The 24,789-nt window shown below is 33.2% G+C and overlaps 1 protein-coding gene across 1 annotated transcript; it reads left to right on the top strand.

Annotated features, from left to right (window-relative positions):
* The first annotated feature begins 22,361 nt into the window (after positions 1-22,361).
* LOC127719229 (uncharacterized) lies at positions 22,362-23,494 on the top strand. Its single transcript, XM_052225245.1, has 2 exons — positions 22,362-22,368; positions 22,584-23,494. Exons 1-2 carry the CDS (start codon positions 22,362-22,364, stop codon positions 23,492-23,494), a joined length of 918 nt encoding a protein of 305 aa, XP_052081205.1.
* The last annotated feature ends 1,295 nt before the right edge of the window (positions 23,495-24,789 follow it).

Below are 24,789 nucleotides of genomic sequence, written 5' to 3'. Positions count from 1 at the left end.
ACAGAATTGATGAAGCGAATGATACAGATGACAACAAAGAAAATCTAAGTATTGAGTTGGATGATGATCATAACATGTGTGATGATGTGCGGGTAACGAATGCGGATGATTCACTCAGGTACAACGCTTTTATTGCTACCGATTCTGTGGAAAGTGACGATGACAATGATATAAAAGATGACAATGCAAATTATACGCCGGACACCACGAATTGTTTTACACAGATTAACGCATCAACCCTAGATCTAAGCAATCTTTGTAGTGATGATTGTGTTGATGTAAAGACCACAAGAAATGCAAAAAGAATGAAAATGAATGAACAATTCGAAAAATTACACTATGAGATGAAGTAAAATCATGAAAAATATTCATTTTGTATTAAGTTCAAGAAGCAAAGATGACGAAAATGAAAAAAAAAATAACTTACTGTCTAACCAGAAAAAATTTTCTATTGAGGAAAAGATTGAAAAGACGGAAGAAATAATTAAAAAGTCTAGGAAAAATGATGTAAAGAAACAAAACATAGGAGATGAGGTTATTGTATATTTGAATGAACAACAAAATGAAATGGAAACAATTGAGAGACAAAGGCAAGGATCAAATAATGTTAAGGATTACCTTTATTAGGATATAGAGAAAACAAAGCACAAAGAAACCGAGAAAAGTGACGATAGCATTGGAATCATATACATGACAGATAATGAAGATTCTTCAACAGAAATGAATTGTCCAAGAAGGTTCAAATTCCACCTCAGCAATGCAGAATGACCAAAAATATCACCTGACCCTTCAAACATGGTATCAGAAAAGAAAAAAATGGTTGACTTTACGTAGAAATTGGACAGATTTATTTTCAAAAGAATCTGCAAAGACTAATCCTTCATGTGTGTTATCCTTCACATATAAATAAAGGCAACAGTAGTATACCGCTGTTCGAAACTCATAAATCGATAGAGATAAAAACAAATCCGGGTTACAAACTAAAACTGAGGGAAACGCATCAAATATAAGAGGAGAACAACGACACAACAAAAACACAACATTAAAATGTAACACACACAGAAACGAACTATAATATAACAATGGCCATTTTCCTGACTTGGTACAGGACATTTTAAGAAAAAAATGGCGGGTTGAACCTGGTTTTATGGCATGCCAAACCTCCCGCTTTTATGGCAACGTCAAACACAACACCAAAACAACAACATCACATGACAGGACCACAATACAAATAAATGGGAGAACATATAGGACAAAGAAACACACGAATTATAGCTAACAAAAGGTACTAGGCTTAAAATTCAATACACCAGACGTGCGTCTCCTTCCTTCAAGACCAACCAGTGACGCTCAGATGAAAAAAGCTTGAAAGCCAAAACAAGTACAAAGCCGAAAGGCACCGAGGACAAAAACTTCCAAAAAGTTGCGCCTAACACGGCCAGGGTTTTCTGCCTGGGACAAGAACATCCTTATTATTTAGAATAATTTATAATTTTGCAAACAGTAAATTTTATAAAATGACTATATAATAGATATACATGATAAAACCGAAGTGGGGACTAACTACAGAATAAAAACGGATACATTACATAAAACAACTTAATCCAACACATAACAATACATATAACAGGATAAAAAGACAAGGTTCCCGAAAAAAGAATTCTTTACGGGAAAGGCTATTTGTAAGCACGGGGAAGCAATTGCACTTATACATTTACCATGAAGAAGAAACCGAAAGAAGGAAAAGAATCCATTAAAGTCCTTGTCAAATCGTCATCGACTTGCATTCATAAAAGAAATGAAAAGTATAAAATAAAGTTGGTCAGCGAGAGAAGAGAAGAAGTCAGCCAAAAAAGATGAAAGCATTGGTACAACAAACTATTACTACAGTACTATTGCAGACATGCCATCGGGAGCTTTCGAAAATGGCAACTACACAGAATGTCTAAAGAAACATGTTTTAAGACAGGTCCTGTATGAGGTAAGAGAAAAACAAAAGTATGCAAAAAAAGACATTGCAGACGTCCTGCTGACAAAAAATGTGTTGGCCGGAGTAGATGATGAAAGCAAAAAAATCAAAGGATATATACAATACGTTAGTGCCGAAGCGTTCACGGTCATTTGCGTCACCGAAAAGCAAATTCGATTAATACGGGATTTGAAGAAGCATGGGCAATTTATACTTAACATCTATGCTACATGAAAATTGATTAGAAATATCCCATCTCAACAGAAAAAGCCCTTCTATTATGCTGCATGCATAAAACATGACTGTAAAGATGAACCTGCTATTCCAGCAGCGAAAATGATTACTTATAATCACACTACAGTAAGTATTTCTTTGTTTCTTATGACTCTGCGCCACTCAACATCTTCAGTGCGTTGTTCCAAATCGAATTTAGTGTGAGTTTCCTGGCCGTTCATTAATTCATCACTCACTGTTTTTGTGGTATGGATGTACAGCAGTATATAAGGATGGCATGGAAATTATTGAATAATAAATCACCAATTGAAATGTGCATTGTCCATCTTTGTTGCAGTCATATTGTCAACAAAAAATGAAAAAAAATGTTTGAATGTTGAATGTTGAAAACGAATGTTGAATGTTGAAAACGAATATTGAAATCGAATGTTGAAAAACGAATGTTGAATGTTGAAAAACGAATGTAAAAAGTTGAAAACGAATGTTGAATGTTGAAATCGAATGTTGAAAAAAACAAAAAATAATAAAATAAAAAAAAAACAATTTTTGAATGTTGAATGTTGAAATCGAATGTTGAATGTTGAAAACGAATGTTGAATGTTGAAAACAGATGTTGAATGTTGAAAATCGAATGTTGAAAAATGAATGTTGAATGTTGAAAACAAATGTTGAATGTTGAAAATCGAATGTTGAAAAACGAATGTTGAATGTTGAATACGAATGTTGAATGTTGAAAACAAATGTTGAATGTTGAAGAAAAAATCATTATCCACTGACGTCTCAGTCATTACAGCTGAACAGTAGTGCTTGATCAGCTCCTCATTACCTGCTAGCTATGGTGTGTAACAGCATATAGATGGCTCAGCGACATACTTCTTTTGATTACAAAAACCGATTTAACGCTATACAATCTGTATAAACGTCCGCGTAAGCATACACTCCAGAACCCATTGAAAATGGTGGAGTGTTATGCCGTTTGACGTCCGAGGGCCCTGTATCCACGGTGTTGGATAATGAACCGTCATTTTACCATCTGACGATAGTGGTCCTGATAACGCTTACTGTAATTATTAATATTACGTCTTCGAATCATCGACCAGTACTATATCATCGTGGTTGGCGGGCTGCCCAGCTGACCTACCTGACACTGAACAGAGTCGTTGTGAAGTGCAGAGCTGTTAATTAACATTAAAACAGTAAAGAAATTAAATCAACATTAGTAAAACCAAAATGGCCACCTCCTTCTATACCCACTTTGATATCGACAACCGCTATATTTAAAGCGCATCAAACACCCCAGGGCACCGAACCGACCGTTCGAGGGCTTATAGCCATTCAAGGTCGTAAAACACACCCAACCGAACTCTCATAATCTTGAATGTTTTAGACGCTTTCTACTGGAAGTGGTACATTTTAAAAATAACAATTTTTTTGGTGGCAGGTCCTCAACTCCGCCGTAAATGTAATATTTTACCATTGGACAGTACACACAATGTATGAAATGAACAAGAATAAACATGGCATTTTGAACCTATAAAAAATTACAAGTTAAATCATGTTGAAGTCAACTGTTGTAATTCAGAGAAATGTTCTTTCATGGAAGTTGGATATACTGAAAGTGACAGCTAAATAAATTAGACTGTCAGATATGTAACATTTCACCATTCGACAAGGCCACCAGTTTAACAAATAAATCTCACAAGATAAATATTCGTATGTCATGGACATTTTAGTATAACTTACGATAAATTTTAAACGTAAGATTTTTTTTTATGAAAAGAACTTCTCTGCTGGTTTCCTTCTACTATTAAACAAAACATTTTACGAGTGAAAATACTCTTTCGGTCTGGAACATTTCATTGGAATTACAATCAAATCTAATTGTAATATTTGTCTGGAAAAGGATCACTAAACTTCACCCGTAAGCAGATAGACCCCTGGTAACTAAGCGTTCCTTTGTCTTTGCGGGATGTATAAATACGTAGCCACGTCTGTCCAGAATATGGAGGCGTCTTACCCAAGGTCTTGTGTTTATGTAAAAGAGGGACGAAAGATACCGGAGGGACAGTCAAACTCATAGATCGAAAACAAACTGACAACGCCATGGCCAAAAATAAAAAGACAAACAGACAAATAATAGTACAGATGACACAACTTTGAAAACCAAAGACTAAGCAACACGAACCCCACCAAAAACTGGGGGTGATCCCAGGTGCTCCGGAAGGGTAAGCAGATCCTGCTCCACATGTGGCACCCGTCGTGTTGCTTATGTTATTACAAATCCGGTAAATAGTCTAATTCGGTAAGTCACATTCGTGAAAAGGGAGGGTATTGTAGTTACGACATAAGGAACATATCCGATATCATCTGTGAAACGGTTATTCCATAACGGTCAACCAACTCGTGATGGCGTCCGTAAAATTTACGAAGGGATGACTTCAACTTCACAATTTGGAACTCTCGGTTTAATAGCTTCCTTGTGAGCAGCAATCCTCTATAAAGGAAATCATAATAGGAAACAGAAGCCCGGGAATATCGTATCAATTGGGAGATATATACTCCGTATACAGGCGCTGCTTGAATGTTGCTACATAGAAATGGAAAGTTCACAATTGGGAAACTGAAATCATCTCTTTTGTCGTAAAGTTTTGTTTTCAACCGACCCTCATTGTCAATTTCTAGATGTAAGTCAAGATATGAGGCAGACTTAACTGTATCTGTAGTATCCTTTATCTCTAGTTCGATGGGATAGATTCGTTCAACATAGTCACCAAATTTTGTATTATTTAGTGAGAGAACATCATCTATATAGCGGAACGTAGAGTTAAAGGATATTGCTAACTTCTTATCGTTCTTCCTAAGAAGTTCCTGTATGAAGTCAGTCTCATAATAATAAAGAAACAAGTCGGCAAGGAGAGGGGCACAATTGGTTCCCATTGGAATTCCGACAGTCTGTTGAAAAACACGTCCTCCAAACGTAACAAATATGTTGTCAATCAAGAAATCAAGCATCTTGATAATGTCTGTTTCAGAGAACTTTTTGTTTGAATCAGAGTGATTCTTTACAAAGTAGTAACCACATCTGATTCACGCCACCTCTAGAATAGGCAGTTTCACAATAACTTTGGAGCCCAGCTTTGATTGCTGATAAAATAGATGTTAATAATTTAGAAAGAGGTTTCGTGGAGCACTTGGAAGACCCATCAATATACCGTTGTTTGTAAGGACACTTATGTAGTTAAGGTATCCAATACAGTGATGGAAGATCCAGTTCTTCATCTTTGGTTGAAATTCCTACGGAACATAGAACAGACCTATGATTATCCAGGATTTCCTCTTTGGTAAGTGTCGTGAGGGTATATGTTGAGTTTCCAAGTGAATTATCAATACCTAACTCATTTATCAAGCAGTCTATGTAATGATATTTACACACAAAAACGATGTTGTTTGGGGCTTTATCTGCGGGGACAACAACATATTTGTCATGGAGGTAGGACAAGTGTTTTGCAACATTTGGGTTTTTAAAAATTGACGTAGCGTGGGTATTGATATGCATATTTCGTTTCCTAATTCGGATTTGTATCAACGACCTCACAGCCTTAATCCATTCGGAAAGAGTATCTACGTCTTCTTTCTCGCGTTTAGCCCATTGCCTGGCATAATCCTCGACTGAATCCATCAGTATTTTGAAGTTGTATTTCCAATTGATGGATATTTCGGACCTTTGGATAACAAATTTCGCAGGGAAGTGTGATTGGCAATGTTGAGGTCTCCGGTAATAACGTGGCCAGCCGGATTATATGTGAATTGGGAACTAGCACATGTGCAATCAGGAGGTTTAGACATGAAGTCGTCAATGTTGAGATCCTGCAAAACGTGTTTGTAATTGAAAATTTTAGTTGCAATTGGTTTGGTATAGGTATAAGAAATTATTGGTACAGGCTGATCTTTAAAATAAGGTGGTATTTTCGACTGAACTAATTTATAATGAAGGATATTGCCTAAGTTGACGCCATCGAGACCTTTGTTGGCAAAGGAAAGTTTAAGAAAAGATCTTTTCTCTTTTTCATCTTTTCCAATGCAAACTGGTTTGAAAAGTCTGTGACTTGCAATATCCGAAATGATAGCTGTAAGTTTGTATTGGTTTGAATGAGGTTTTGTAACAGTGGTTTCAAAACATAAATCAAACAGAGAATGAAGTTTTCAAAAGGGTAATGAATACAGTTTCGTGCGAATGTGATGAATGCCTAACGGCTTTTGTATAAATGGCAGCAAGTCATTAATAGAGACATCATGCAAAGTAGGTGATGTATATTGACGATAAATATATAGATATAAATGTGACACGCTTTGCACGTAAAAGGTCTGTAATCAATAACTCTCCCGAGTGTTCCGTAGATGACTAATTAAAGGAAGTATGTCTGTGTCTACCCAACATACCATCCTATTCAAGTTGCAGTAAATTTATAATTTATCAAATTCTTTATATCATTGACTAATTTTTCAGAGCTATAAATTACAGTTACTGTTTTAAATTTGTACTCGTCTTGGATATGCGTGAACTATTTGACAGTGGGCGTTAAGTACACAACAATCAATTATCCTGTTACACTTACTTGCTGAAGAAAGTAGTCTAGGTACCTAATTATAAAAACACCACTTTTTATGTTTTATCGTTCGGACAAATATAAATCTTTTTTTTTGACAGAAGTATTTTTCAATCTATTAGACATATATTTATTTTTCTCTTAGTAGATATGTTTGAAAAATAGTCTTCATACCATTCTAAATCACTGAACGAAGATTTCTGATAATTCGACTCGGATTTCGTGCATTTATACATAATAGTTTTTAGAAAAAATAAGTCGAACATTTTTTATGTTTTATCGTTCGGACACATATAATACTTTCTTTCTGACAGAAGAGATTCCCAATCTATTAGACGTATTTTTTTTTTCTCTTAGAAGACATGTTTGAAAAATAGCCTTCATACCATTCTAAATCACTGAACGAAGGTTGCTGATAAGTCGATTAGGATTTCGTGCATTTATACATAATAGTTTTTAGAAGAAAAAAACACTTTTTTAATTTTTAAACATAAAAAAAATCATCAAAGATACCTGCATGTTTATAATTTTGTAGGCCAGACTCGCGTTTCATCTACAAACGACTAATCAGTGACGCTCGAATAAAAACAGTTTAAAAGTAAAATCAAAAACAAAGTTTTTAGAGTATCGAGGGCCCAAAATTCCGAAACGTTTTGCTAAATACACCTATCGTAATCCTGGGGTAGAAAATCCATAGTATTACGAAAAATTCGAAGTTTTGTTACCAGTTTAGGTTACAGGATACCGAATGACGTTACGCCACGAGTTATCGTTCCTGCTGTTGTCGACATCCATGAAATTGACGGCAAACGTAAAACCTGATGTTTTATAATAACTTAGAAAGAATTCAACAAACAATTTGCAGCAGTCTGATATAAAATAATTGAAAGATAAATGTTTCTTTATTTCAATAAAATTGAGAATGGAAATGGGGAATGTGTCAAAGAGACAACAACCCGACCATAAAACAGACAACAGCAGAAGGTCACCAACAGGTCTTCAATGTAGCGAGAAATTCCCGCACCCGGAGGCGTCCTTCAGCTGGCCCCTAAACAAATATATATACTAGTTCAGTGATAATGAACGCCATACTAAACTCCAAATTGTTTCCCAAGAAACTAAAATTAAAAATAATACAAGACTAACAAAGGCTAGAGGCTCCTGACTTGGGACAGGCGCAAAAATGCGGCGGGGTTAAACATGTTTATGAGATCTCAACCCTCCCCCTATACCTCTAGCCAATGTAGAAAAGTAAACGCATAACAATACGTATTAAAATTCAGTTCAAGAGAAGTCCGAGTCTGATGTCAGAAGATGTAACCAAATAAAATAAACAAAATGACAATAATACATAAATAACAACAGACTACTAGCAGTTAACTGACATGCCAGCTCCAGACTTCAATTAAACTGATTGAAAGATTATGTCTTCATCATATGAATATCAGGCACAATCCTTCCCGTTAGGGGTTTAGTATCATACCATCATAACATATATGAGAAGAACATAACCCGTGTATGCAAATATATATGATTATATATTAAAAATACCTTCATTTTAGTGTCGCTTTCTATACTATCATATTCAATCACAAAACAAAAACTGCACATAGATGCGATTCATATGAAAGAACAAAAAAAAACAAAAACAATAAATGGGGAATGTGTCCATGGGACACAGATGATGCCCCCGCTTGCATGTGATGTTGTAAAGGGACATAATTCTAGAACGGTAAAAATGGCACTACCTAAATGTGAACTTGATCTTAGTTTTGTGGGTATAAGTATTGTGTATAAGTTTCATAACATTTGGTTGAGGCAGACTTAAGTAAGTCAACAAAAACAAAAAAAATTGGCATTTTTATATTTGTTAAGGGGCATAACTCTAGAATGGTAAAAGTATCACTACCCAAATTCAAACTTGATCTGTGTGTTGTGGTAATAAGCATTATGTATAAGTTTCATAACATTTGGTTGAGGCAAACTTAAGTAAGAGAACGGAAACGAAAAAATCAGCAATTTGATCATTTGTAAAGGGGCATAACTCTAAAACGGTAAAAGTGACGCCACCAAAATTCAAACTTGATCTGTGTTTTCAAGTAATAAGCATTATGTATAATTTTCATAACATTTGGTTGAGCCAAACTAAAGTTAGAGAACGGAAACGAAAAATTCAGCAATTGTTTTTCCATTTGTAAAGGGGCATAACTCTAGAACTGTAAGAGAGCCGCCACCAAACTTCAAACTTGATCTGTGTTTTGTGGTAATAAGCACTGTGTATAAGTTTCAAAACATTTGATTGAGGCATACTAAAGTTAGAAAACGGAAACCAATTTTAGGACGTACGGACGGACTGACGGACGTACTTACAGACGGACAAGGGTAAAACTTAATGCCCCCTCCACTACGGTAAAGATTCGTTGGTCCCTTGAAATGGAAAGTTAATAAGTATATATAGTAAAGCAAGTATCAAATCTATCAAGTTATAACATCATATGTTCACAACAATAGCCAGATTTTAATTATCACAGTAACATGTTTCAGTCTACTAGTATATATTTGTTAAAGTCTTTAAACTTCTTGTATTACAAGAGAACAATCAAACCATTATGAAGTAAGGAGATGTGGTAAGATTGCCAATGAGACAACTTTCCATCAAAGACCAAAATGACGTAGATGTTAGCTTGCTTACATTGCTATATTTGAGATCTCCCAATTACCATTCCACTATAAACTGCTTATTCAAAAAGATATACTGTCACCAAATTCCTTGTAGAATAAAACACCATCATATACGCTAATATATATTTTGCTCCCTCGACAAAATGCAAATTGTACTTCAACATCACCCTTTACTTAATCAAATGTTTGAAGAATTTTATTCATGCATGGATTTATTGGTGGCATCACCATTGTCTAGTATGGTAGGGTGAAGTTGAAGATGAATGAATATCACGTGAAATTTGTATTTTCATAGTTTTAATCAAATTTGAAAATTTAGATATTATTTGAATAACTGTATTTTGAAAATTCACGTGAATTTAACATGTACAAAATGCATGTGATTTCTGCATGAAATTATCATAAGATTCACGTGAAACTCGATCAGTTCACGTGACTTTCCCGTATAGGCTAGTTTGAGGTGAAAATCACACGAGATTCACGTGAATCTTAATTCATGCTGTGTGGGACGAAATAAAATTAAATCAGTAGAAATTTATATTGAATTACTAGGAAATTTTACAAAACCCGATAGGGGAAATTTAAATTAAATAAACACCATTTAGATCCCGACACATATTTTTTTCAAGACCTCTGAGTAAGAATAACGTTCTTCTGTATTCAATAACGTCACACGTTTTGGTTCAAATTCTAAGCGTATCGATCAACTTTGAAGCCATTTATCTAAAAAACAAGGATGGTGACATATGAGTTTCTATACATGCATGGACTCAGTATACAATCTGAATATTAGATCTATGTTAGTTTTTAATCTTTCTCCGCATATAAGAACATAGCCTTCCATTGAAAAATCTAAAAAGACAAGTCGAAAAAAATGCATTTCCCTATATATCTATGTAAATTTGTCGCAAAAAATTGACATTTTCTTATGAAAATTACAAGAAAACAAAAATGGTGACCCCCATTTTTTATTACATATTCCGATTTAACACGCTTAAAAGGATAAGTGTGCCTAAAAGTTTAGAAATCGGGAGATACTCCATTCGGTATCGTGTTACCTTAATTTATAAATATGAGCATATCCATTAGTCATATTCCTTAAAACTTGTGTCACAAAGGTTCATTTAATTAACGCTATTTGTGCAAAATGAAAAGATTCATCATGCAGTCAGATGCAAAGACATAACCTCGAGACAGTTTGAATTTTTGAAACGATGGGTTTGGAAAATGCTTTTATAATATAAAATTTATCGCAAATGTCACATTGCTCTCAATAGAGTAGTCATCTGTTGTTTTATTGGAGTGAAACACCATTTTACATGAAAATGACAACGACAAAAAAATGCGATGTAGACAACCAGGTGGAATCTCTCACATAAAACGTTTAGTACTGGTTTCTTTATGTATTTTGTCTGTGTTTTTCTTGTATTTATATCGTTTACTATATCTTCTTGACCCGTTTCCTTATTATATGCACTGTAAACTTTGACATTTTTGAGGTTGTTATTTACGCAATTTCAAACGTGAAATAAAAAATGCGCAGGAATTTAATTTGCAATTGGAACAATAAAAGAACCCTTCAAATCAACATTGTTGATTTTTACAAACTATTCGCGTGGCAGAAAATTTCGCGCATTTTACGTGATCGCGTATTTACGTGATTGTTCATGTGCTAATACTATCGATCTCAACTACAATAGGGTAACAAAATCCCTCCATAAAATTGGAATATGTTAATTCATTCTCAACCAGATTTATGAGTGAAAATAGTAAATTCAACAATTCAAAACTTAACAGATAGTCAAACGCATAAAATTTTAGCACGTCGCTTTTAGATTTGTTGGTTATGAAACATTCAAGTGTTGATTGCCATTTACTTATACATTATACATGTGTAAAACTTAGATTGGAGTTTTTCAAAATAGTTTCATAAAAACAAGAAGATGTTGTATGATTGTCAATGACACAACTCTCCATTAGAGACCAAATGACGTCGACTGGTGTCACATATTGAATATTTGCTTACCCTTCCGGGGCACCTGAGATCACCCCCGATTTTTGTAAGGGTTTTTGTTGCTCTGTCTTTTGATTTTTCTTTGTGGGTTTGTAGACTGTTGTCTTTTTTTTTTCGTTTTTTACCATGGAATAGTCGATTTTTCTTCTACTTTTGATTTTTGGTTTGTCCCTTTGGTGTCGTCTGACTCTTTACATGTTTTAATTACTCATATGAGCTCTCTTTGTGTCTATACCAATATTGAGACTGGTTTTGTTTCAATTATGAAAAGATTTATTTTAGCAATATCGGGGAAAAGACAAGCATTCAGTCGCTGAATCGTTTTTCGTTTGACTGGTAAAACCATCACCAGGACCGAACATATTTACGTTTTAGATCTACATTATTAAATTAGGAGATCAAACGTGATTGCCAAAGTGACAATAATGCAACATAGTCCAAAATGACGCGGATTTAAGCAATTATTATAGGTCACTGAACGGTCTCCAACTATGAGATAAATTTGACAGGGTTAGACATGTTCGTGAGCGCTCATCCCTTCCTCAAACCTGGGACAGTGGTGTAACAACACAACATTAAAACAAAATATGTAAAAATACATGTTAAATCAGTATACAATCTGGATATTATGTTAGTTTTTAATCTTTCTCCGTATATAAAAACATAGCCTTCCATTGAAAAATCTAAAAAGATAAGTCGAAAAAAAAATGCATTTTCCCTATATATCTATGTAAATTTGTCGCAAAAAATTGACGTTTTCTTATGAAAATTACAAGAAAACAAAAATGGTAACCTCCATTTTTTTTTATATATTCCGATTTAACACGATTGAAAGGATAAGTGTGCCAAAAAGTTTAGAAATCGGGAAATACTCCATTCGGTATCGTGTTACCTTAATTTATAAATATGAGCATATCCATTAGTCATATTCCTTAAAACATGCGTCACAAAGGTTCATTTAATTAACGCTAGTTGTGCAAAATGAAAAGATTCATCATGCAGTCAGATGCAAAGACATAACCTCGAGACAGTTTGAATTTTTGAAACGATGGGTTTGGAAAACGATTTTATAATATAAAATTTATCGCAAATGTCACATTGCTCTCAATAGAGTAGTCATCTGTTGTTTTATTGGAGTGAAACACCATTTTACATGAAAATGACAACGACAAAAAAATGCGATGTAGACAACCAGGTGGAATCTCTCACATAAAACGTTTAGTACTGGTTTCTTTATGTATTTTGTCTGTGTTTTTCTTGTATTTATATCGTTTACTATATCTTCTTGACCCGTTTCCTTTTTATATGCACTGTAAACTTTGACATTTTTGAGGTTGTTATTTACGCAATTTCAAACGTGAAATAAAAAATGCGCAGGAATTTAATTTGCAATTGGAACAATAAAAGAACCCTTCAAATCAACATTGTTGATTTTTACAAACTATTCGCGTGGCAGAAAATTTCGCGCATTTTACGTGATCGCGTATTTACGTGATTGTTCATGTGCTAATACTATCGATCTCAACTACAATAGGGTAACAAAATCCCTCCATAAAATTGGAATATGTTAATTCATTCTCAACCAGATTTATGAGTGAAAATAGTAAATTCAACAATTCAAAACTTAACAGATAGTCAAACGCATAAAATTTTAGCACGTCGCTTTTAGATTTGTTGGTTATGAAACATTCAAGTGTTGATTGCCATTTACTTATACATTATACATGTGTAAAACTTAGATTGGAGTTTTTCAAAATAGTTTCATAAAAACAAGAAGATGTTGTATGATTGTCAATGACACAACTCTCCATCAGAGACCAAATGACATAGAAGTTTACTTATTGTGATATAATGAATGAGACTTTCATCGTCTTTGTACTTGCCATGGTGTCACATATTGAATATTTGTTTACCCTTCCGGGCACCTGAGATCACCCCCGATTTATGTAAGGGTTTTTGTTGCTCTGTCTTTTGATTTTTCTTTGTGGGTTTGTAGACTGTTGTCGTTTTTTTTTCGTTTTTTTACCATGGAATAGTCGGTTTTTCTTCTACTTTTGATTTTTGATTGTCCCTTTGGTGTCGTCTGACTCTTTACATGTTTTAATTACTCATATTAGCTCTCTTTGTGTCTCAAACAATATTGAGACTGGTTTTGTTTCAATTATGAAAAGATTTTTTTTAGCAATATCGGGGAAAAGACAAGCATTCAGTCGCTGAATCGTTTTTCGTATGACTGGAAAAAACATCACCAGGACCGAACATATTTACGTTTTAGATCTACATTATTAAATTAGGAGATCAAACGTGATTGCCAAAGTGACAATAATGCAACATAGACCAAAATGACGCGGATTTAAGCAATTATTATAGGTCACTGAACGGTCTCCAACTATATATGAGATAAATTTAACAGGGTTAGACATGTTCGTGAGCGCTCATCCCTTCCTAAAACCTGGGACAGTGGTGTAACAACACAACATTAAAACAAAATATGTAAAAATACATGTTAAATCATTGGTGATAGTGGGTATCCTTGTCAAACAGATGTAAGGAACATGCTTTACAATATTTTTTACATCTTCATTTTTTTCAAGTTAAATAACTTGCATAGTTTACAGATGAAATCATTAGCGATTACTATTTGTTTCATCTGAAGATTAAAGTTTATGCAACATCACATTCTCATTGTTAAAATTTTAAACGTTAAATTTGTATGCGACAGTTTTGCTTATTTTATTAGAATTATTGTATATAATTTCACTATTTGTCCATAAGTTTAACGAACCATGATGAACTAATCATAAGAATAATACATCGATGATACACTAAGGGATATTATGACAGGGTCGCTGGACTATAAAAGGTTGTATAAGGTATATACAGCATAAAGTAACACTTTTTAGCCAAGATTAAGTATGGACAAGATTTGGTCCCTTGGATTAATACTTTTTGTGGCTTGCACTGTGTACGCATGTAAGTGTTTTAATAATAAGTTAATTAATTATAAATACATCCCATCTATATGAAATGAATTGTATGTTATACAAAAAAAGAATACAATTGATAATAATATTCGTTATAGTTTCATGACGGTATAGTAAAAGGAATTGTTTGATATGTAATGCTTTTAAACTTAATTAAAATAACTATTTATTATTTTATGATGATAAACAAATAACGATAAATTACCAGTCATGCATAGATGTCTTTATACCATCGAATTGCTTTCTTGAAAAGTCATTTAAATCTAGATTTGAAAACTGGTACTCATACATTTAGTTTTAATGGAATATCAACAAAAAGTTCAGAAGAGCAAAATTATAAAATTTTTAAAGTTTCGGCCACTGTTTTGTAGATTTTAAGAACAAACGTAAGAAAAATTGGTAGCTATTCTTCGACATTGCTGCTTGAGAAAAATAAATAATGTTTGGCGTACACATATTGATATAAAACTGATATTGTATCCATTTTTTTTCCGCTTTTGTACTTGTTCTTTTACATTATCTTAAGATCGTGTGATGGCCTATTGTATACAAGCTTGTTGCAATAATTATTTTTACATTTTATCGCAAAACATCGAATTCTATTGAAATGAGGGATGATATTTGTCAGTTATTGAACTAATTTCATTTAAACTTTATTTCTCGAAAAAAGCTAGCAAAAGTCTCTGTAAAGTCTTTGTAAAAAAAAATAAATACACCTTTGAAAGGAATGAAGATGTTTTCACATATTTTTTTAAAGATTTTTTGTTAATTTCATTTCAAAGTAAAATCGTCCCTGTGAATTCATTTCGTGAGTTTGTTGCCAGAATTGATTGTTATCAGCTCTGTCAACAGCTTAAAGTTTCATCAAATGATATGGAGGTTTGGTTGGTTTATTATGTTGTTTTTTTTAAATGTTTTAGAATACGTTGTCAATACAAATTCTTTAAATATAATATAATATGTCATATACAATCAAATAGTTTTATTATCATAAGACACATGGTTTATAATCAGACCTTTGGATCACTTTAACCAATACGCTTAGGTACCAACTAATAATCTTTTTTGAGTTTAAAAAACATTTGAAATTTTAAAAAATGTTTCAGAAATGAAGTGAAAAAAAATTTTGTTTTCATGAAACAATTCAACAGAGATTTTGTAAGCAAATCTTTGTTACTACAAGTTTTTTTTATCTTTTTTTATATGATAAAGTCGAACGCAATTGTTTGTCTCGAGAAAAAAAAACACCCCTCCTAAAAGATGAATGATCGGGTGCCTTACATGAAGAATAGTGCTAACAAAAGCATCTTGTTTTGATTTGTTAAAACGATAACTACTACAAAAAATGTCAATCCTCGAGACCCGGAAACCGTAGGAAAATATAATTATTATAAGTTCATGGTATAATGAAGTCAATGTATTAGGTACATAGGTACATACAAATAAAGAAATTATTATCATATCAATTCCATGTCAATATGTTTTAGTTTTTTGTGACATATATGGTCGTTGTTTAGGTTATTAATTAATTATTTTTAGGGGCATACACTTGACCCTTACATTATATTTTGTCAGTACAAAAAGAACTGATAAAGTTTAAGATAATTCAAACCATGAAATTCAAACTTGCGTATTTGTCAAATAAATAATTGATTTATGCATAATAATGCAAAAAAAAAAAAAAAACGGATGTTGTGCTATCGTTAAATCATAAAAAAAATATGAAACCGAGGAATGGTTATGTTCCCCGAGGTCCGTTAGACCGAGCGAAAATAGATTTATATATTTTTATATTAACTTTTTAATATGGACATGATTGTATTATTATGCTGAAAGAAATAACTTGTTGATTCGGCGACATGCAAAAACGCGCCACATTTAAAAGGGTGACTTTAATTTAAAAAGGTTACTTTTACAACGAGTAAAAGTGGACATCATTTAAAAATGTCATTTTTACTACGTACATATTCCAAAAACAGTTATTTTGCATACACGCAATTTGCTTCGGGAAAAGAGAGTTGCTGTAATATTTTATAAGCAGTAACTATGGTAAAATATAATAATTAACAACTAAGGGGTCTAATGTTCGTGTAGCTAAATAAATGATACACTCGTAAGACATTTTGTAATCTGAATACAACACGCATATTTGTACTAGCCTTCTTATGCAAGTTCAATGATAAATTAAACCCTTATTGCATGTATCATTATAAAGCATTTTAGTAGATATAAGAAGATGTGGTATGAGTGCCAATGAGACAAATCTCCATTCAAGTCAAAATTTATAAAAGTAAACCATTATAGGTCACAGTACGGTCTTCAACACGGAGCCTTGGCTCACACCGAACAGTAAGCTATAAAGGGCCCCAAAAATTACTAGTGTAAAACCATTCAAACGGGAAAACCAACGGCCTAATCCATATAAAAAACGAGTTTATTTACATATATTTTTTTTGCCATGAACTGCAATAACTTTATCAAAGGTAGGGCTAATTTCCCTTGAATTTATTTCACACCAGGGTGATTTTCTTGATGTTTTTCCATCATTTCTTTAATTCACGGCATCATAAACTATAAAAAGAGAAAATAAATACATGGGGGACATTGAAGTCTCATAAGTCGAAGACAAACTGATAATGCCATGGCAAAAAAAATAAATAAAAAAATAACGAAAATCGGCGAAGATACAAAAAGGTTCACAAAACACTACATATAAAACTTTATATGGAGCAACACGAGCCCCATCAGAAACTGGGGGTTCAAATGTATACTATAAAGTTTTTTTAACATTTTGGTGCATTATAAATGCCTAAAATTAGTCAGGAACTGCAACTTAGACAGATGTGGCAAAGATTAGTAATCATTAAAAAAAAAGGAGGACATTGTTAACCATAACCAAAATTTTGTGAAAACAAAGCAACAAATTTGAAAAGGAAGATTTTTCTTTATATACAAATTCATTCCTTTTGGTTAGAGACATAACCATTTGTCTTTAACAACAATGTGTCGTTCAAATTATCATTTGTATTTAGTTGAAATATGTAACATTTTTCATAATTTGTATGGAAATTGCATATAGGTTCTTTGATATTCGAATACCAGTAGGTTTTTACACCTTTAAGATTTTCAACCTATGGACGAAAAAAATGCAGGGGAAGTTGGCCCTGCCTCTTTTGAATTTTGATTTCTTATATAATATTCAACATTTATTTTACCTTTGCGCAAGTTTTGCTCCCTTTCCAAAAATAAACCCTTTTCACTGGTAGATTCCCAGTCGACAAATTTTCAGATCCAATCTATTAGAGACTGACTAGGGCTGAAGTATTTGGTACTAGACATTGATCAACCAATACATCTACCAATGAAGTATTTTTTTATTTTATCTGTATTTACAATAGACCAACATGCCTTTGGTTTTCTCAAACCATATCGTATGGAAACCTGTCATCATGCATTTCGATGCACGTGACACCGTCGATACATGGAAAACAACGAATATATATATATTGAAAGCCAGTCATTTTGTTATTTACCCCAACTGTTGTACCAGATTTGACCACTTTACAAGTTAAAACGTTTTCTTAAATATTTCCACTCGGCAAAATCCATATTTAAAATTGTAAATTTGACGATCTCGAGTAGATGATTAATTTTGTTTACAAATTTTGACCCTTATTCCTATTCTTACCCACCATTTGTTTAATTAATTGATTGTTGTTTCTTCACGTCCAGTGGCAAACAGTTCATGTAAGTTTATGACGAGAACAAATTAACAATAAATACAATAGGTAGGTCCTACAATAGGATGTCGACTGGGATAAGTCGCGGGGAATTTGGACTGCAACTTAAAAACAATGATATGTTTGAAAGGGTCAAATATGTTGCCTCGCAACAGGTCATGGCCCCTCAAAGAGTTGTTGAGAGTTCCTGTAGAGAGCATAGCACTCTATCACAGAGATTAGATTTAACGCCCCCATTCTGACCGGACGTTGCTACGAATTTATACACCCCGCAAAGCCAAACGGACGACCCATTTTTGGAAAGACTTTTACTGCCAGAAGACCAAGGGATGACCAATATCTTAACACCAGTCAGCCCTTGAACTTTCGATCATTTGAAGCTCTGACGAATGTTAGTAAATTAGTACAAGCAGCAACTATCTATTTTTTTTTCTTTCGACACAAATTATTAGTGATAACATCAGTTGTGCCATTTATCATTAGGACAAACATTTTTATGACACTTACTTAGATATTTAAGGAAAATACCATTTTTCTTTTTTTTTGTGTATTTCTTGTTAATGTCAAAATATTTTGTGTGGCTTTTCATCAAAATCTGAACAAAAAGAATATTTAATGGTTGTTAGTTTGTAAGGACACTTATTATTTTCCGCCCTCTTCTAGTACTATTAGTTATGCCATCTTTGTCCTTGGGGTTGAAGTCAAGTTCGAAATGCAAAAAAAAAAAAAAAAAAAGAAAAAAAAAGAATCTGTAGGTCTTGAAGTAATCAGGGGAAAAATATTCATATATATTTTGTTATGTTTTTTTGTCTACCAACGGTTGAATAAAATTAGACTCTTAATTTTTGTTAATTAAATTATATAGCTATATTCAAATTATATTCCCTAAAATTGCTGTTTTTAGATGAAATTGGCATTTGTTTACAGAAATGTGCTTTTAGAGAACCATCAAGACGTGCTTTAAAAAAGCTTTTTAAAAGAAACGAATAAAAGAAAATGAGATAAAGTGTATACGTTAATGTGACAGCAACTCAACGAAACAATAAAAAAAAAAAAAAAACCAAAACATATAAAGTGCAACATACAGTTTTGAACGATAGACATGTGCGTATTATGTTAAGCTTTAAATCGCCAGAATCTAAAACTGTGGTGAAAAAATTCAACAAAATTAAAAATAATTAAACATCAATTCAAAATTCTCCAATTATCAAAAACATTAAAATATGACATAAGAGACCACCACCTACAATGTTCCTGTATTTGGACAGGTGTATGCATATGGCCGGTCATTTTCAAAGGCATGCTTACATTATATTTTTCTTCTCGTCGTGTCCTTAAAAGTGTGCTACTGTATTAGCAATAATGTGGCTGCCTTCCTTAGTTGTGGCGATTTGCTCATTTGCTTGATTAAGAAAAAATCAATTTTCAGACATATAATATTCAGATTTTAAAGTTAGCAAATTCAACATTTTGTAACGAAAAAATAATGATTTACACTTTTGGAAAACGCATTTCAACTGTACTGAAGCCCTCTGGTAAAGGTTATAAAAAAGCAATACAGAATAACAATTTCTTATGCATTAGGTCCATTGTGGTCCATTTGGGTGAATATTTGTAGGAGTTGATTTTGACCCCTGTGGAACTAATCGCAAGTTTTGAACTAAACAAAGTTTATGCGAGACCATATTTCTTAACACCTATACCGTACACTAATAAAACATTAAAATGACACATTATGTACTAGCAGTTAATTTTTTAATTTACTTATAATTGCCTTTGTTTTTAAGATAATGTTCAACATTAAATAAGAAATATTACATTTTTACATGTAATAAATAAGGACGCTTTCAAAAACAAATTAATTTTGAAAACATAAAATTCTTATTCGGTGGTGCTCATTTGGCATATATTAATGAGATAAATTTAGGTTCAAGATGCAACATATAAGGACGTTATAAATTAGGCCGTTGGTTTTTCTCGTTTGAATTGTTTCACATTTGGTGCTGCTGGGGACTTTATTGCTGACTATACGGTATGAGTGTTGTTCATGGTTGAAGCCCGTGGTTTGGATGTACGTCTTTTGGTGCCTCATTGGCAATGGTAACACATATACTTATTTTTATATATTAATGTAAATAAAAAACAAAAACAAAAACTAAAGCTTTGGTGCAAATCTAGCATGAACGATGGAAGTTCCAGCGGTCGTCTGATTGTTTGTCCCTATATCTTTCTATTATTTAGTATTTCTGTTTAGAAAATTGGTGTTAATTTCAGACCATCAAGTTGCATCAGAAGTCCATTTTTATTATGACCTCTGGTTGTATATATAACACCTATGGTGAATTTGTGTTGTTGCGTTAATATTCTAGTGATATAAATCGATTCTTTATTTTGGTCAATGAAAATGCATGGCTTAAATCGTTTCTTTTTTTAAAAGTTTAAAAGAGAATCCACCATTTCAGAAGGAAACACACTTGGCATATAAAGGGTAGCATTATTGTCACCGCCAACTGTTTTAATTGTATTCCAGATAAAGTAGGAATCGCCACTTTCCACTGTATTTATATTCAACTACAGATAAATTATCCGAAAGTTGGTTCAATGATCAATAAATCAAACCAAAACAAAATGAATAAAAAGCTATGAGTTGTCTTCCTATGAAGAGTTCAGTCATTTTAGTTTGCTTGCTTCAATGCAAAGTTTTACAAAAACTAAAAGAAACCAATTTATGCAATATTTTATGCAAAAAACGGTGATAAATGTATTGGTGTATTTATTGGTCAGATTAATTCATAATTTCATTTATATAGAAAAGGGCATATGTTTCAGCAATTATTTGAATGCCCTTTTTATGTTGCCAGACCAAATTTCTTTTAATGAATACACACTACATATAAAATAAAAAATATACCGCCCTTGTACGTCTAAAGAGGTGGTTGTTGTCCTCCTAGGTCTTAGTGACATTACCCTTACGATAGCGAAGACATAAAATAGATCGGGAATGATTATACCTAAATTTCTTTCTACAGTAAACTGACTATGGCAAAGGGGAGATTATTGATAAACTCAGACTGTGATTGACCATTCGTTTAACATACATACAATTTTAAATGCCTGTAATTGATGTAATCGTCTATTTCTGTACGTCAAGTCAGAATGGGGAAGTTGAATTCGACGACCTGTATAGGCTGAGTGCCGAGCTGGCTGCACATTAAGAAACCCTTGCAGTAACTCTCTGTGGTGGTCAGTTGCAAGACAAAAGCGTTGTCCCATTACCGTAACAACATACCCTCATTTTCCAGTCAAATCAAAATTCCCCACCCTTCATTCCGGTCGACCTACATCACAGAACCATTCCGTTTTGTGTTAATTGTTACTTTGACTGTTCTTGTGCTAAATATTTAGGTGATGTTGGCTACTGAGCGTTATAAGCAAGTATCTATCAATCAATCATTTTCCGTGCGTACCACATGTAGAATAAACGTCATGGTTATTTTTAAACCGCATTAAAGTTTTAAGTAGAGTTTTAAAATGTATACAACACCAAAATTTATCTATCAAAGAGTCGATCAACAACGGAAGTCGTTTATAAAACACTATATACGAATACGATAATTTTGCAATACTAGTAATCTATTTAGCAATTCCGTACTGGACCCTGTAATTAAAGATCCATTTGTTAGTCGTCACCCTTAGGAGGGACGATGAAGAGCTAGCAGAAAAGCAAATCTATCGATGCCTTCCCTATCTTATAACTTTCAACATATCATGGCTTGGATTAAAAGCAGCTATTTTTGTCCAGCATAGAACCAGTCTACACTTTGCAAAGGGAAATAATCTGTGTTAAAAGTGTGTAATAATAGAATCAAATCAGTAATGACGATTAGTTTATTGGAACAAAAATATATACAAACTGAAAGGTTTCTTTCATAATTGTTTTACATTGTGTTAAAAAAAAAAATGGTGTTTAATTTCCTTTTTAACCTCGTTAATTAGATGTGAAATAATACGACTGCCAAACCAAAATACTTGGAAAGTAAAAAGTTTAAGAACTGACGAAAAAGTTACGAATTATGTTAAAACAAAACAAAAATTGATATAATTTTTCTTTGAGAATAAATATTAAGCATAATGGACTGTAAAGAGGTCATTTAGATATAGATGAAATGAGATGTGTTGTTTCAAGTCGTTGAAACAACGATCTAACAACACACAAAACAAAAGACATCTAATACAAATAGTGATGTCAATACACCGGTTTCTAGAAATTATCGAATGCATTTAACAAATGACAAAAGAGCTGCCATTTAATTTATTTTCCACATAATAAATAAGGAATATTTCTTTTTTCAGTTCATCCACATCCTCCAAGACGAGGCAGACCTCCTCCTCCTCCACCACGTCCACAACAAAGACTCCCGCCACCTAGACGTAGAGGACAACCACCACCACCACCTCCGCGTCGTCCTCCACCAGCTCATGGACTGCCTCCTCCTCGAAGACGAGTACCAGCACCACCTCCGCCTAGGAGAGCACCACCACCGCCTCGACAGCAACAAGTAATTCAATATAGGCCACCACCCCAACAACCTAGATATGTACCACCACCACAACAACCTAGATATGTACATGTACCACCGCCACAACAGCCTAGATATGTACCAAAACCACCACCACCACCACCAAGACCTCAACAGCCCATATATGTACCACAACCACCACCACCAAGACCTCAACAACCCATATATGTACCACCAACACAACCACCAAGACCTCAAAAGCCTATATATGTGCAACCACCACCTGCACCACAATATGTTCCTCCTCCTCAACAGCCAACGCAGCCACCCGTACAAAATTTCTTTCCTTTTGCATTCTTGGCTTCATTGTTTCAGCAATCTCAGCCTACAATATCAGCAACAACTACAACTAAACCAACAACAAGGCCGCCGCCACCTCCAAAAACTACAACAACTACAACAGCAAAGCCACCTGAAGTAGAAATCGAGTATGAAAGCTATAGAACAACAAGACCTCCTCAACCACTTCCGGTTCGAACAACGCCTATCCCTGTTCCTACAACAACAGGAATGTGGTGGTTCTTTAATGTTCCAACTACGCAGGCGCCAGTCTATGTTCCGGTTGCTTTCAAGGAGACATCTTGTAATTGTTATAAAGGATATGATTTTTGTCCTGCAAATAAAATAAGAAATGGAGATTGTGTGGAAAACGATGCCATACGATGTTGTGGCTTTGATAAATAGTAATAAGCATATGTAAATATAGATAATGATTATATTCAAGATGATTTTTTTATGATCCCATTCATTGATTTTTCGTATAAAATAGAAATATGAAAATGCATATACTTGTACATTTATGTTACATTTTAGTGCTTCATGTAGAATTAACAGGTTAGAGAGATTATCGGATGTTGTTGCTGTTAAATTTGGTCCAACACAAAAAGGCATTTAATTAATGTTGTCGGATCTAGACATTATGAAAATAATAAATTTTGTCTTGAACATTTATCTGGTGAATATTCTTCATTTGAAAGTTTTTCGCAATTATGTTTGACCGAAGTTCGCTTTTGCAAGATTCAAAATATTTGTATGTGTAGTTTTTATTTGTTTTTTGCACTCTTAATAATAATGTTGTCTTCATGTACATATGTATGTTTATATTCCATCCTATTTTAATTTCACCAGTTAGTCAAGTAAATACACCGGGATTTGATTATTAATAACTTTGTATTGAAATGATTTAAGATCTATGTGCATTGCATGTTACAAAAATGTATGTAGAAAATATGATTTTTCCATTCAGGAAGCATTAGTTTTGAAGTCAATAGTAATACACGGAAAAAAATTGATACTTTGCATTTCTATTTAAAAGGAGGATATATGATTAAAGATAATACTTTGGTCCCTGAAATAGCAAAAATAGCAAAAATCTTGAATCCTGTCAAAGTTAATCCATCATTGAATTGATGATATAATCTGATAATTGAAGTACAGAAATGTCAGTTTCGATGTTACTATGATGTCATAACATGTTGAAATTGAAACATTGGAACAAATATAAAGGATGTTATTTGATAAATATGTTAAATTTCTTTATTTCCGAATTCAACGAGAAAACAAAAGAAGTCTCTTCGCCAAAAGTAACCAAAACTGCAATTTTGGCACAAACAATTGTCTCTGCATGTTGAGGAAAGTATCTATTTACCTTTAAATAAGGTATAAAGTATTTTATTTATAGAGACAAGCATATTTAAGCACTAATTAATGCAGTATCGCCTAAACCGTAAAATTGATATACATGTGCAAAGTACATTCATGAAGATGCGACACTTTACTTTACTAAATACTGAAATACTTTAGGAAAATGGTCCTGGTAGGAAATAGATTCAAGAAAAAATTGCCATACCTCCTTTTTCCAAAGACACCTTTCCAAAATAGAAAGTCATTTCAAGGTCCTCTCCTAGCTCTCCTCATCAATGAGAAAAGCAAAAGTGTACTAAATGTCTCGTCAACTCAAATAACATAACTCCCATAAC

Source organism: Mytilus californianus, unplaced genomic scaffold, assembly GCF_021869535.1.
Source record: "Mytilus californianus isolate M0D057914Y unplaced genomic scaffold, xbMytCali1.0.p SCAF_11, whole genome shotgun sequence".
NCBI lineage: Eukaryota > Metazoa > Mollusca > Bivalvia > Mytilida > Mytilidae > Mytilus > Mytilus californianus.
The sequence above is the reverse complement of the archived record's forward strand: the minus strand, read 5'-3'. Positions and strand labels throughout refer to the sequence as shown.